This window comes from Muscardinus avellanarius, assembly GCF_963383645.1.
Source record: "Muscardinus avellanarius genome assembly, chromosome: 7".
Lineage (NCBI taxonomy): Eukaryota > Metazoa > Chordata > Mammalia > Rodentia > Gliridae > Muscardinus > Muscardinus avellanarius.
The window spans coordinates 93079611-93095391 of NC_137793.1; the positions used below are offsets into that span (position 1 = coordinate 93079611).

Sequence of the window (15781 nt, forward strand, 5' to 3'; positions counted from 1 at the left end):
AATCTAACCTAAACGGCAAAAGACCTCTGCAATTAAAATTGTGGAACATTAAAGAAAAAAATTGAAATATAGAAGAGGGAAAGATATTCCATGTTGTAGATAGGCAGAAAAAATATTATCAAAATGGCATTCATAGTAAAATATTCTAAAACAAAAATTCCTATTTAGAAAAAATAAGCTATACAAAATTTGAAGAATACTTATTTGAAAAGTGACTTTAAACACAAAAGCACTGTTTGCAGTAGGAAAAGCCCTACTATTACCTAAAGAAAAACTGTTAAAGATCATTAACATAAGAATAGCTATTAACATGACCACTACTTGAAAGCCTTGTCAGTGTTACAGTGGTACAGCAAAACCGTACCAGTGTGAGATGCAGCATGGGTTCTTGTTCTTAGCTATCTTTGTACCAGTATTAGAAATGGCCTAGGAAGATTTGAAAAGCGAGTTTTGATTATTATTTGTCAAAGATGGGTTCATGGAAGTCAGATCTATGAAGGAGAACAGAAGGCAGTCAGAGCTTGGTTACTGCCAAGCAGTCAGATAGCTATTATAATGTAAATTAACCTAGCTAAAAGTAATTAGCAAGTCTACAGGGAGGGGAGCTAGAACTTCCTCATTCTAAAGACAGGTTTACATAACAATTGGTATCTAGTTAAGAAGATGGGAGGAGGGGGATGGATCTTCATGAAAGGAGAAACTTGGGTGTAGGCCAAAGTTAGGTGGGAAAAATTAAGGGGACAGACTTTACCTATGTCAGAGTTACATAGGAGAGAGCAAGATGGAGGGTGTCGTGTCTATAAAAGGCTATTACAAATTTTGTATTTTGGTGAATTCGTTCAAACCACTCCCTCGTGCTATAGCATGGGGCTGTAACTGTCTTTTGTATTTCTATCTTTTTAATAAACTTCTTTAAATCTTCAGCCAGAGTCCGGGCTATTGTATATTTATCCTTAGCTCAGGACAAGAACCCGCGGTTTTATGGGAATTGCTTCTGGGAGCCTAACAAAGGTCCCCGGGGAGAGTTTCCCCCAAATGGTAGCACTCACCCTCAAAGTGTAACAATCTAGGAAAAGAAGAGCCAGACTCTTTTTTTCTGTAAGCTTAAGCAATTTTATTATTACAAAGGCAGAAAGAAGAAACAGAAATGAGATTAAAGCACTACAACCAAAGGGAGGGGGTAGTGGAGTAAATAAAAATAAGTTACTAAAGTTTTTGGTTATAGAACAGTTTTTTTATAAAAAAATTTATCTTGCATCTTTGCTTAACCTGACTAGATCTGCCGCTTCTCCAGGCAAGCCTTTTGATATGGGGATTCACTATCTCACATCCTGTCTGACCAAATTCTTCCTATGTGTGTAAGCTCAAATCTTTAAGACCCCAAAATGAGTTACTTGGATAATCAGGGATTATTGGAGTCAGAGATCTCTTGAAGGCTTGTGCATCCTCCCACATCCTAGCCTGTCTGCTAGAAGTTACTTGTCTTTAAAATGCAAAGGCCCTGTGGGGAAAGAGGAACTCTTTTACACTGTTGGTGGGAATGCAAACTAGTTCAACCACTATGGAGATCTGTGTGGAGATTCCTAAAGGTGGGAATAGATCCACCATATGATCCAGCTATACCACTCCTGGGTATCTTTCCAAAGGGGTTGAATTCAGAGAACTACAGCAACATATGCATACCTATGTTCATAGCAGCACAATTTGTAATAGCCAAAATATGGAACCAACCCAGATCACCATCAACAGATGAATGGATAGCAAAACTGTGGGAAATACACACAATGGAATTCTATTCAGCCATAAAGAAGAACAAAATTATATCATTTTCAAGAAGATGGAAAACCCTGGAGAACATTATGTTAAGTGAGATCAGCCAAGCACAGAAGGAGAAGATACATATGTTTCCTCTAATATGCCCAAACTAGGAAACACAAAGGATACCAGTGGGACTCCAGATATTGAAGGGGAAATACTAGCTAAGTTTGGATGGTAAGATAGGAGAGGAGGTAGGCCGATCTTGATTAATGAGGGTCTACACCTGAACATGTGTAAAATTATGAATAAGACATGGTTAACCTGAACAACCATTGGTGGGAGGGGGGAAGGGAAAATGGGGGCGGGGGGGAGAGGGCACCAAATATAGTGTAAATGTATACTCTTTGTGTTCAATAAAAAAATTGTTAAAAAAATAATAAATAAATAAATAAATAAAATGCAAAGGCCCTGGGCTACCTCTATTTTCTTGCCAATCACCCTTGGTGCTGGCAATTCTGCAGGGTCCCTTTCCTGTCTGAGTGCCTGCCTGCACCCAAGCTCTGACTTTCTATTACCAAAGCTATTTTCAAATACATTTTGAAGCCATTTCCCAATACTGGCACAGTTAGGTGCATGGTGGTGCATGCCTGGAATCTTAGTATTTGGGAGGATGAAGACAGAAGGATTACAAGTTTGCAGCCTGCCTCAGCTACTTAGCAAGGTCCTCTAAAAACTTAATGAGACCCTGTTTCAAAAATTAAAAATAAAATACTAGATCAGAGGTAGAATGCCTTTGTTTCAATCCCCAGAAACACACACACACACATACACACACACACACACACACACACACACACACACACACACACACGTCAAATGTGAGACCCTGAATGGATTCACTCTCAGTATGAAGAACTAGCAGTAATTACTCAAGATACAATTTAGGATACAGCTTTGAACTGTTGGATGATCAGGGCGATTTAAGAGCTTGTATTTGGCTTAAAGTAATCACAACTTGAAAACAAACTGTGAAGACACTAAATCTTATCATGGAGATACCATCCTCATGACCACTTCTAAACCTAATTACATGCCAGAGTTCCTACCTCCTAACTCCATACCATTGATAATAGGTTTCAACATATAAATTTGGGGGGAATATAATGTTTCTACCAACTGTGTGTTGTTCAGCAATTATATTCCTAGAATAATATCCTAAAATAACTCATGCATATATGCACCAGCATTCATATATAATAATGATTACAGCAGTACTTATAATCCTCAGTACTTGGGAGGCTGAGACAAACCTCCTAAGAGGTCTGAGGCTTGCTTCAGCAACTTAGTGAGACCCTGTTTAAAAATAAATTAAAAAAATAATAACCTGGGCACAGTGGCGCACGCTTGTAATCCTGGTTCTTGGGAGGCTGAGACTGGAGGATTGCAGGTTCTTGGACAGCCTCAACTACTTAGTGAGGTACTCTGCAACTTAGAGAGACACTGTTTTAAAATAAAGAATAAAAAGTAGTGCTGGGGGTGTAGCTCGGAGGTAGAATGCTCCTGGGTTTAATCCCCAGTACCACACACACAAAATACAATACATAAATAAATAAATAAATAAATAAATAAATAAATAATAGGTCGGGGTGTAGGTTCAAGGTAGAATGCCTCTGGGTTCAACATTCAGTAACCCACTACCCCTAAAAAAAAAGTCAAGGGGGAAAAATAATTTACTGAGTCAAGTCCCACCATGGAATACATGCATATGAAAATGTTTCATATCTCATAAAACAAAAGCCTATATACAACTATATTTTATGAAAAAAATACTTGTATGGGTTGTCATAGGCACTGGATTTTTTATATTTTGCAAATTTTTGTATTAGTGAGCTTGTGTAACATTCCACATATACAGATTTGATTTTTATAATTTTAAGTAAACAAAATTTTTCCCACTAGATGGTGCTAATATCCTACCACAAGATACCACAACCTGTACCCTTCACCAAAACCTAAAGCCTGATGTTTTTGTTTCTGCTTTAAATTTTCTTGCCCATGTTTTTACATGGAAATTTTCCTTTTAATTGCAGGCTGAGATAGGTGTTTTTCACTTTCAAATTTTAGAACCTTTTTATGGTGTTCTGATAACTGGAAAAATAAATTAGTTAAATTTCAAATGTCAATGCCAACATTATGAATACAGAACTATTTTCCACAACCTTCATTTTGATAAACTTCCTTCCTTTGCTTTTATTAAGCTAATGGCACAAATGTGCTATACAAATTTTCTTACTGATTTATTTAATTAAAATTATTTTTCTTACAGCAATTCCTCTACCCAAAGAGTAACGTAATCGATTCACATAGAGTTCAGCTCCCTGGCTTCCCAGAGGCCAGTACTATTTTTTTCTGCTAATTAACATATTTCCAGATAACTTTTTTTTTTCTACCTCTTATCCATTCTTCCCTCCCTCCTTTCCTTTTTTCTTTCTTCCTTCCTTCTTTCCTTTCTACCTTCCTTTCCTCCTCCTCCTACGCCCCCACACGATGGGGATGGAACCCCAGGGGCATTCTACCTCTGACCTACATTTCAAGGCCATCATCATCATCATCATCATCATCATCATCATCATTATTATTATTATTACTACTATTATTATTATTTGATGGCACTAGGGGTGGAACCCAGGGGCATTTCTACCTCCAGCCTATACTTCCAGACCTATTTTATATTTTATTTGGAAACAAGGTCTCACTAAGTTGCTGAGAGCCTCACTAAGTAGCTGAGGCTGGCTTTAAACATGCAATCCTCCTGTTTCAGCCTCCCAAGCGCTGGGATTACAAGCCTGTGCCACCACGCCCGGCTTATTATTTTTTTTTTATTTGAAAAGTGGTTTCACTAAGTTGATCAGGGCCTTGCTAAATTACTGAGGCTGGTCTTGAATCTGTAATCCTTCCGTCTCAGTCTTCCAAGTACTAGGATTACAGATTTGCACTATCACTCTCAATTTTACCTCTAATTTTTGAGTTTTAGAATTTAGCTAATTAATTTTAACAATAGGAGACAAGGAAACATCTCTTTCGATGAATTCGTCATACTCTATACTCATTGCATATGTGTTTACTAAATAAAAATGAATTCCCATGCTTATCACTTTTTTATAGTCCAAATAATTCTTACAACGTTGATGCTTTTAAATCAATTTTACATGGCATCTCTTGATTATGTAAAAAAAAAAAAGTCATCCCTCTCCATTTCCCTAGCTCTCTGTTACTATCTCTGAAATCTTCGTTCAGACCATCCTTGTCTCGCACCTTCACCCTGAACCACTGGAAAGTGCAGTCCTCAGCTCTTCTATTCTTCCAGTTCCTTCTCTACAGAACCACAAGTGAATTTTGCAAATCTGGTCACATAACTCGGTAATCAAAATTCTCTCGTGACATCTCTTTTTACTAAGGAGACCGAAGCCCTTGTCTTGGCGGTGGAGGAACCCACTGCCTGGCTCCCGCCGTTCTGTTCTCTCGGGTCTCATGTGATAGGCTTCCCATTTGCTCACTGCGCAGTCACTTGGTCTGTTAATATTGTGTGGAGCATCTCAAAGCTGTTGTTTTCCCGCCCAACTTTTCTCACATTACTTTCTCCTGCGGAAACATATTTACTTCTGATGATCACCTGTGTCTCATCTTTCAGGCTTCTACGGAAATGCCATTTCCTCAAAGTAAACCACATCTTTCTACCGCCCAAGTCTAGTTCATCTAATGTCTCCCTGCACTAGCGCCTCCCTATTTTCCCTCAGCCTTTACTTCCTTCAAGCACTGGTTAGGATTCACAGCTATTGCTCCATTTACTAAGATTTTGCCTATCCTTCTCTTTTCCATGTATAAATTATCCCAAAGTGAAGTTTAGTTAGCAGAGTATTTTCTATTTGTTTTAATTTATTATTTGCGGGACTACAGATTGTGCCCCGGGGGGAGGCAGTCTACCTCCGAGCTACACCCCCTAGCCCTATTTTGTTTTTTAATTTGAAACAGGGTCTCACTAGGTTGCTGAGGGTCTTGCTAAGTTGCTGAGGCTATGATTCTCCTGTCTTAGCCTTCCAAGTACTGGGATTACGGATGTGCACCACTATGCCCAGTTAGTTTTTGTTACTATTCAAAGTCTTCTCCATTCAGGTAAATCTTCTTGTCTATTTTTGTTCTAATCCCAACACTCTGAGTATTGTCAACTCATGTCATAGCTAAAATATTTAAAGCAGTGATTCACTGTACTGAGTTACAATAATAATTAGAAATATCTTAGAATATGATGTTTATTTGCCTGATTGACAAACAACTAAATGTTAGTTAAACCACAGTCTTGAAGGTCTGTAACTAGATGATAAAATATTATTGTGGTTCAAATAATCGCACTGTCAACATGCATGTACAACAACCCCATTTGCTTGAATTAAATTGGCAGTGCTTGATGGAAACAAAGCAGGGATTTATTAAATAGGCAGCATAAAAATATTTTCCAAAGCATAAAATATTTCTTAATTATGTTTTTATCTAGCTATATTATCTTTCCAGTTGCAGGTTAACAAGTGAGTTCAGCTTTTCATACCCAAATATTCACTTGGATTTAAACAACAAAATGTTTCATCTTACATGTTTACAGCAGTTTAATTGGCATTTATTTTGTTTACAAAACACTATCTCAATGAAATTTTTAGTCACTTGGTTTTATTTTCCAATTTAAAATTATTTTCAGCCCAGGAATATAGGCTATGGATGGGGTTAACTATTGGACCAGAATAGGAATCTTTATAAATTTAACTTGATGGAAATGGTTATATAATTTTGGTCAATGCTAAAACCAAATGTACTTGATGTTTCAATGATCCTTGTTTGCCAATTTTTTTCCACTTTCAAAATTTAAGAGTGTATTATTGACACAAACACAGAGCTAATTACATATTTTCAATTCATTATGTCTCTAAACAGCTATTTGAAATGTTCTTATTCAAGTAAAATAAATCATGATGAGTTTACACGTTTGAGAAAGCTTTAATCAAATTTGTACCAGATTGCTTTGGTAGACTAAAGATGGTCTCTTTATTCAATTACTCAATTTTTCTAAAATTACAAAAATACAAAATCAGATTAGGGAAAAATAGTCAATGAACAAAATGAAAATAGCAAAATCAAACTTAAACATTCAATGGCAATATTATTTATATGTGTATATATGGTGTGATCCAATTAGATTTTAAAAATAAGAGAGGGAAACAGCTGGGCATGGTGGCGCATGCCTATAATCCCAGTATTTGGGAGGCTGAGATGAGGACTGCAGGTTCAAGACAAGCCTCAGAAATTTAGCAAGACCCTCAACAATCTAGTGAGGCCCTGTTTCAAAACAAAATTATGAAGGGGTGGGGAAATAGCTCAGAGACAGAATGCTCCTGGGTTCAATCTTCAGTACCACTAAGTAAAATAATAAGTGAATAAGTGGAGGTAAAAAACAAGTGCTGTTTTTATCACTCTGAACCTCATTACAATGTACAATTACAATGAACCAATAAAGGTGTATTAAAAAGTTATTTGGATTATAAATAACATGAAAATAAGGGTAATTTGGAAAAGAGAAACTGTGTAAAGAAAATATGTTATAATAAAGAAGTTTTTAAAAATAAATTCTAAAAAAATAGAGTATGTTTAAGCCGGGCATGGTGGCCTACGCTTGTAATCCCAGCATTCGAGAGACCGAGACAGGAGGATCGCAGGTTCACGGACAGCCTCAGCTAATTAGTGAGGTCCTTTGAAAATCAGTATGACCCTGTTTCAATATAAAGAATAAAAAATAGGGCTGGGGAGTATAGCTCAGAGGTAGAATGCCCCTGGGTTCCATCCCTAGTACTAGTCCCTAGTAAAAGAAAAAAAAAAAAAGAAACGAAAAATAGAAGAGTATTTTTCACTTAATATGGCTTTGAAAAAGATTACATTTTTTTTAAAAATGGTTGCACAATTTCTTTTTAAACATTTTAACAGTGGAAAAAATATAAAGATTATTCTAGGATTAAAAAACAACAAAAACAAAGCCAGGCTCTCACTGTTGTGCACGGTAGGGTTAGGCAGTGGGGTGGGAGTAGGGAGGCTGGCCGAGTCCTGTGTGCATCCATGTCTCTATCTCTCTGAAATTCGTCATGGTGTATAATTACAATGCACCAATAAGAAAAGAAAAAGCAAATGAGCAGACTAACAGGTATGTTGCAATTAGGGTTGAAACAAGTTACTCTCAGGAAGCATCTTGAAATTCCACAGAAATCAAGTCTTTTGAAATGTGTAGTGTTTGAATAGCTGTGTCCCATGGCCAACTATTGTTCTGCTAACAGTGTTAGCCTCTTACAATATATTGCCAGTATAGAGGGAATGAATTTTCATTCTGCACAGGGTGAGATTAAAATGAGACCCTGAGAATTCTGTAGCAGAAATGACCTAGCATCTGAGCCATTGCCAGTGGAATCTTGGGGACAAATATTAAAAGAGAAAAGGAAGAAAACATATTGTACCACTGTTTCCCCACAGTACTTGTGGAAGTTAAATCAATGGTGGTATTAGAAATATGGAGATGAAGCCAGGCATAGCTTGAAGCCAGGACTACACTTGTAGTCCCAATACTTGGGAGGCTGAGAAAGGAAGATCACAGGTTCGAGGTTAGCCTCAGCAAGGAGTGAGAGTCTCTGCAACCGAGTGAGACCCTATTTCTGGGGTTAGAAGCACTACTGTTGCACCATGAGGTCATGCGACCCTGTTTCTACATAAAAATAAAGTAGGGCTGTGGACGTAGCTAGGAGGTAGAATAGCCTGAATTCAATCCTCTTCCTCAAAAAAGAAAAAGGAAAAAAATAAAAAAAGAAACAGAGCTGGATGATGAGTCCTGGTGTCACAGGACCCTTTTTGGTGCTTTGTGAACACACTTCACACCTTCACATCCTCTTTGACTCCTCCTCTGCCAACTCCTATTCAGCCTTCAAAACCTATCTAAGCTGCCACCTGACTCTTTACCTATTTCTCTGTGTTCTAGCATTTACAGGCCAACTTCCCAACCTCGCTCCTTTCTCCACTCAACCTAGTTTTAGTTTCTGGCCCTACTTAACATGGTCCTAGAGTATCTTTTGTATAGCTCTTCCATTATTTATGAAAAATAATATTCTAATATGCTAAATAAAACATGCATCCCTTTTGTTTTTTCCATTAAGTGACCTCCTTAGGGAAAGTGCTCGTTGTGTTGCTTGGCCCTGAGAAGTCACTCGGAAAGTCCTGCCTGAAAGGGTGAATGAATGAGTGGGGGAATGAGTGAATGAAAATGGACTGAGGCGCCTTGTCATCACACCTGCAGATTGTGGTCAAGATGGAAACGCAGAGGAGACAGCAGCACATGGGAAATATCAGAGAAGGCAGAGGAGCAGCCGTCTGGGGCACGTGAAGGCTCTGCTGACCAGCCCGGGTGCTCTCGCCTCTCATTCACTGTACATCTGCTCTGTGGATCCCAAGTTTGAATTTCTGTTATTTTTGTTACAGTTGTTGTTTCTTCTAGGGATTGAACCCAGGGGCCTTCTACCTCCAAGCTATATCTCCAGCCCTATTTTGTTTTGCTTTGTTTTGTTTTGAAACAGTCTTACTAGGTTGCTGAAGAATCTCACTGAATTGCTGAGGCTGGTCTCCAGCCTGATATCCTCCTGTCTCAGCCTCCCAAGTCCTGGGATTACAGGCACGCACCACCACACTTGGCTCTGCTTATAGTTTTCGGAGTCAAGAATCCTTTCAATTTCTTCAACTTAGGTTAAAAAAAACTTTTAGGAACTTTTGAAGGAACATTCTATAATCACTTTTCCAACTATTACATTTTCAGTTTAACAAGGTTTATGAGAAACTTGGCTTTCTCAGTAGAAATGTCAAAACAAGTAAAAGTACTCTGTCAAATCTTTATGTTCTTTTCTTTTTATTATTTCATACCAGTTTTTTTTTTTCCGTACAGTTGCTCTACTCTGTCCCAGTCATGTTTTTTACAAAAATGATTTCTTACAATTTTAGGCTAAAATGTAAGTTTCCCAATTACCTCCTGCCCCTTTTATGCGCTGAGTTCTGAGATGAATTTATTAAAGTTAGAAATGGGTGAAGTGCACATGAGTTAACTGAGCCCGGGATACACTGGTTGGCAGAGCTCCAGGGCCTGGGCAGATGGGGGCGGAGTGTGTGGGGAGGAGGAGGAGGCATAACTGGAAAGAGGAAAAACTGGCAGAGACTGAAAAACAGTCAAAGGCTGAGCAAATAAAAACGGATCCATTTAGACTTTGGATCAGACCTGAGCAACCAGAGGCCCCAGATGAAGGCTGTTTCCTAACCTCTTTTTGAATTTACATATGAGAACTTACTTTGACTTTGGAATAATTTTAGTTGGCAATACTTAAGAAGTATTTCAGTGTTATTTTAAAATTAGATGCAGGCAGCTGGGCTGTGGTGCTGCAGAGCCTGTGACCCCAGGACTTGGCAGGAGGATCACAGGTTTAAGGCCAACCTCATCAACTTAAGGAGGCCCTCAGCAACTCAGTGAGATCCTGTTTTAAAATAAAAAGTAAAATATGGCTGGTGTGTGTAACTCAGGGTAAAATGACCCCGGGTTCATTTCCCAGTAATATATATATAATTTTTGCATATAATGAAAATCTTTTATATGTTTGCATATAATGCATGCATATATTTGCATATAGATGCCAATATGTATTTGCATCTATATGCAGGCAAAAAAGAAAAAAGCAGCAGGTGCATTGCTAGACTATACCTAACCCTACAATACGCAAGGCTTGCTGAGCACTCTCAGTCTCTTGCATTCGACCAGTGGTGGGCAAGCTCTGTGTCCCTTTTTACTCATGGCTGTTCTTTATCCACCACATCTGCACTCCCTGGGAAGACCTCATCTTGGAAAATTCATCTGTCCCATTCTTCCTTCCTTCATCATCATCCTTTTCTATCCCTCTCCACTAAAATTATTGTGGAGAATTTATGATGTTATACTAATTCACAACAAATCATGGGGGAAATTCTAAATTTAATTGGATTAAAGTGTTTTTTCAGACTATTTGTCATTCCACGTAAATGAGACTGGTGGAATTTACAGTACTATCAACATGCAAAGTATTTTAGGAGGAAAGAAGATATTGATGTCAAAGGTCCATTACGCAACTCGATGCCCCAATACATAGGTAAAAAAAAAACCCACACTAAGATCTCTGAAAATATGGGGGCTCCGGAGAAGGGCAGAGGAATTTTATTTATCATACTGAAATTGAAGCATAGAATTTGAGTTAATAAATCAGTATCATATGTTTTCTGTATGAAGCAATGGTATCTAGCACATGTATCTCTCAATGAGTAAATTGTATTCATTTGTCATTAGTTTTATAAGATATATAACATCGATTTTTTCATATCAGGGTTAAGTCACATTTTAAACTATTTTGTATTTGAAACAATGTATTATATAACAAATGAATTCTCCTTCATCTGAGTGAAATGGAATCTCTCAATCTTTGACCCATGAAGCATAATCAGACCTGAAAGAACATTTTTGCCCTCTAAATTCAGGTATTAGAAAACACATGTTCTGTCTCCCAAAATATTTACTTGGAAACATTTCAGAATGGTTTTAATTGGTTCACTTTAATCATCCTGTAGTTTCTGGGCTGTGGCCTAATTTTATACAGTATTCAATTGTCAGAATCTAAATCTCAAAGATCTGCTTTAAAAGCTTAGACACATAACCTTTCCAAAAGCTGAAACTAGATGATTTATTGAGGAACTGTTACTTTTCCCTTTATCCTGTGAATCTGACCCAATTCTTAGCGGCCTATGGTGACTCCTAAAGTCAAGACCTTTTCCAAGGAGGAAATAACTATTGTTCCTACATAACTAAAAATGTGTACACACGCATACTGAATTAAAAGGGAGCTGCTTGAAAGCCAGGTGTGATGGCGCATGCCTGTAATCCTAGTCCTTGGGAGGCAGAAACAGGAGGATCACAGGTTCAAGGACAGATTCGACAGTGTAGCAAGGCTCCTGGCAACTTAGACCCTGTTTCAAAATTTAAAAATATATATATATTTTGTATAAATAATAGGGTGAAGGGTGTAGCTCAGAGTAAAGTGTTCTTGGATTGAATGCTCACTACCACAAAAAATAAAAATTAAGTAAATAAAAAGGTACTACTTTGTCCCAAGATATTACAAAGGAGAAACAAACAGAAAGTTGGATCTGGGCGTGGGAGCGCACGCTTGTAATCCCTGCACTTGGGAGGCAGAGACAGGAGGATCGCGGTTCGTGTACGGCCTCAGCTACTTTAGGGAGGCCCTTCGCAACTCAGTGAGATCCTGTTTCAAAAATAAAAAATTAAAAAGTAGGGACGGAGATGTGACTTGGAGGTAGAATGCCTTTGGGTTCCATCCCCAGTACTGCAAAAAAAAAAAAAAAGTTGGATTTATGGATTTTTTTATTTTAATTTTAGTTAATTATTTATTTATTTTGCGGGTTTGGGGATGAAACCCAGGGGCATTTGACCTCTGAGCTACACCCCCTGCCCTATTTTTTATTCTTTATTTTGAAACAGGGTCTCACTAAGTTGTGAGGGCCTCACTAAGTAGCTGAGGCTGTCCGCGAACCGCCATCCTCTGGTCTCAGCCTCCCGAATGCTGGGATTACAAGCGTGCGCCACCACGCCCGGCTGGATGTTTTCTTTTGACTATTATTATTCTTCTGAAATGAATATTATGTTTTGAAAAATACCTTTATCAGGCAGAAGACATGAAAGGATTACATTCTGTGTTTCATTGGGTAAAGCAGATTGTAATGGTATTCACAGCCGTTTGTCTCAATTTCTCAATTTAACATCCAGTAATCATTATGAGAAATAAAATCAGAAAAAGTATTGAAGTATATATGAATATTTAAGTGATCAAGGCTATTCTGCTTAGTAAAACTCTTTGAAGGCATGGTAGGCTGACAGAATTGGTGACATTCTAAACAAGTTCTGTTTCAGAGGTTAATTGGTGAGCAAGGAATAAAATAGGCCCAGGCATGGTGGCTCAGACTGGCAATCATATACATGTGAAGCTGAGACAGGTGGATCACAGGCTCGCCACCAGCCTCAGCAGCTCAATGAGGCTCTATTTCAAAATAAAAAATAAAATAGGGTGGGGGGTATAGCTCAGAGGTAGAACACCCCTGGGTTCAATCCCCAGTACCATCAGAAAAAAAGTGGAATAATATGAGTCCAACCTATTATGGAATTTTTCTTACTGGCTTGTGATTATGATTATTCTGAAGCTAACCTAAATAATATTTTATTTTATTTTATTTTATTTTATTTTATTTTATTTTATTTTATTTTATTTTATTTTTTGCGGTACTGGGATGGAACCCAGGGGCATTCTACTTCCAAGCTACACCCCAGGCCTATTTTTTTATTCTTTATTTTGAAACAAGGTCTCACTGAGTTGCAATGGGTCTCACTAATTATTAGCTGAGGCTGTCTGTGAACTGCAGTCCTCCCGTTTCAGCCTCCCAAATCCTGGGATTGCAAGCCTGGGCCACCAAACCTGGCTAACACTATTTTTAATAATGAAGTTGTATTTACTGTTAGAAAAACGGCCAGATGTACAGTCACTTTCACTTTTACTCCAACTTGCAGAGTGCTAGTGCTCAATCCACCAGCAGAAACTGAAATTTCACTTAAACAGACTCGGATGAAAAAATAAAATCCAAGCAAAACAAGCAACCTGGAATTAATTATGTAAATGAGGAGTTTAAATTACATTAAAATTACCATATATGTTGTGCAGCACTCTATTTTAGTAATGTTTCATATTCTACTTTTTAAATCACTTAAACACTTTGATTAACTTGGCACTAATCATTGATTTTAAACAATTAGCCAGAAATGAAAGAAATCTTCCTTACGTGTTAAATGATCTTGACATAAACCCTCCGCAAATAGCATGTAAATAGGAAGACATGAAACACATTCCCACAAAATAAATAAAGACAAGAACATTTAAGGAAAAAGAAAAAGATGTTTGCTATGATTGGTACTATCGAAATTGTTCTGGAATTATTTGCCAATGTAATACTATTTAATACTAATTATAATATTTGCATGTGCAAGGAAATGATTGCCTAGTTTTAGAAGTGACTGGATGTAAGGGTGACTAGCTAAAAGTCAAGTGATAACATATTTAAAAATAAAACTTTGCCCAGGCGTGGTGGTACACGCTTGTAATCCCAGTACTTAGGAGGCTGAGATAGGAGTATCGCAGGTTTGCAGCCAACCTCAGCAACTTAGTGAGGCTCCCAGTAACATAGTGAGACCCTGTTTCCAAATAAAAATATAAAATAAGTCTGAAGGTGTAGCATGGACGTAAAAGGCCCCTGGGTTCCATTCCCAGTACCACACACACAAAAAAAGAATAAAAATAAAACTTAAAAGAGGCTTGATCTTTCAAAAAGTATTAGACACACTTAAATATTTTAAAATATTATCAAATGATAGAACCAAAAAACATATATGCCTTTATTTCCTAGGTAGGGAGGCGCTCAAAGACAGAGATTTTGTGCTATTGCAAAGTATTCTTCAGGGCCTAGAGGCACTCAATCTAAATTTATTGGCTAGGTGAAAAGTTTGGGGAAATTATGAATGATATATTATTCATTTGCTATAAAAATGTTGGTAAAATATCTATCACACGGTTAGCTGAAATAGGAAAGCAAACTTTCTCTGAGGAAAAAAATTTCAATCTATTGAGAAAATTGATAGAATTAAACTTAATTACAAATTCAGAACTTGTTTTACTAATATAAGGAAAAATGTCAAACACAACAATGTCTCTGATCTTAGAGTATATACCTTACATAGAACCACAGGAAAAGAGAAAAAGATAAAGGTTGCATGTATTATATGTCAATTGAGCTTCAAATTTATATAATCTCATTCTATTAACATAACTAATGGTTGTCTTCAAAACTTTTAAGACCGTAACAATATCAGTTGTAAATAAAAATGACTATTTTTCTAGAAGAACTTAAAATTTCTATTGGAAATAAATCCAATTATTATATGATTTGAAGTTTCTTGCTCTCTATATTCACCTACTTAATACCTTCACATCCAGCATTTTGATGAAACTCCTAAGCCAAAAAAGAGACGCTATTTTATAATAACTACATGGGAAATGATCACATTGAATTATTGTTTTTAGAAACATCTATTAAAACATTTTCTTAAATTTTACATTAAATAAAATATGAATAATCATATAGTAAAGGAAATAATTATATCCAAATAACTACATGCTTTAAACTGAAAAGTGTCAAAAGCCACTCAAATACTAAATTATAAACAGTTAATTAAATCACATTTTCTAGACCAAATATTTATTCTCACTGTGAAAACATCAGCAAATATTTTCTAAAAGAGTTACACGGAGTTTCCCCCCCCCCCCTGTTTTAATCTTACCTTCGGCTGTACAAACAGTCCACAATATAAAGCAAATAATTTTCGCTGGCAGCCTCATGCTGTGGGGCTCTCAGGGGCGCCTTCACTAGCTGCGGGTGCTCACACAGCCAGTTGTCCCCCGTGAACAATCCTGGGCAGTGCAGGAAAGTCCTGGCTTCAGAAGGAAGTTGAAACACAGTTTGAGAAATAGGGGATTACTAAATGCTCCGCCCATCAGAAACTTTCGCAAAGCAAAGTAAAGGGAAACCATAATCAACCGCAGGCCCCCGGGGAGGCACCGAACTCTGATCCGCAGATTTTTGGTTTTTGGCACTCCGGCGGAATACAAATGCTGACACCGGCCCTTAGATTTGTTCCGGTAAACCTGGCAGGCCCTCCTCGGGATGAGGGCAAGTCTCTTGGAAAGCATGAAGCAGCCGTGCATTTCATAAACTCCACTGCTTCAAACTCTGCTCTGTTGAATGTAAACTACAGAAGAGG

General features: G+C 37.5%; 1 protein-coding gene across 1 annotated transcript in view; it reads right to left on the reverse strand.

Moving 5' to 3' along the window:
* LOC308265154 (complement factor H-like) overlaps positions 1-15359 on the reverse strand; it is a gene marked incomplete at both ends in the record, with an annotated part of 81645 nt that extends 66286 nt beyond the window's left edge. Inside the window, one exon of the mRNA XM_080698747.1 lies at positions 15302-15359. Within this exon, the coding sequence (XP_080554873.1) occupies positions 15302-15359 (58 nt within the window). The remainder of the gene's footprint in view (positions 1-15301) is intronic.
* Positions 15360-15781: the final 422 nt, after the last annotated feature.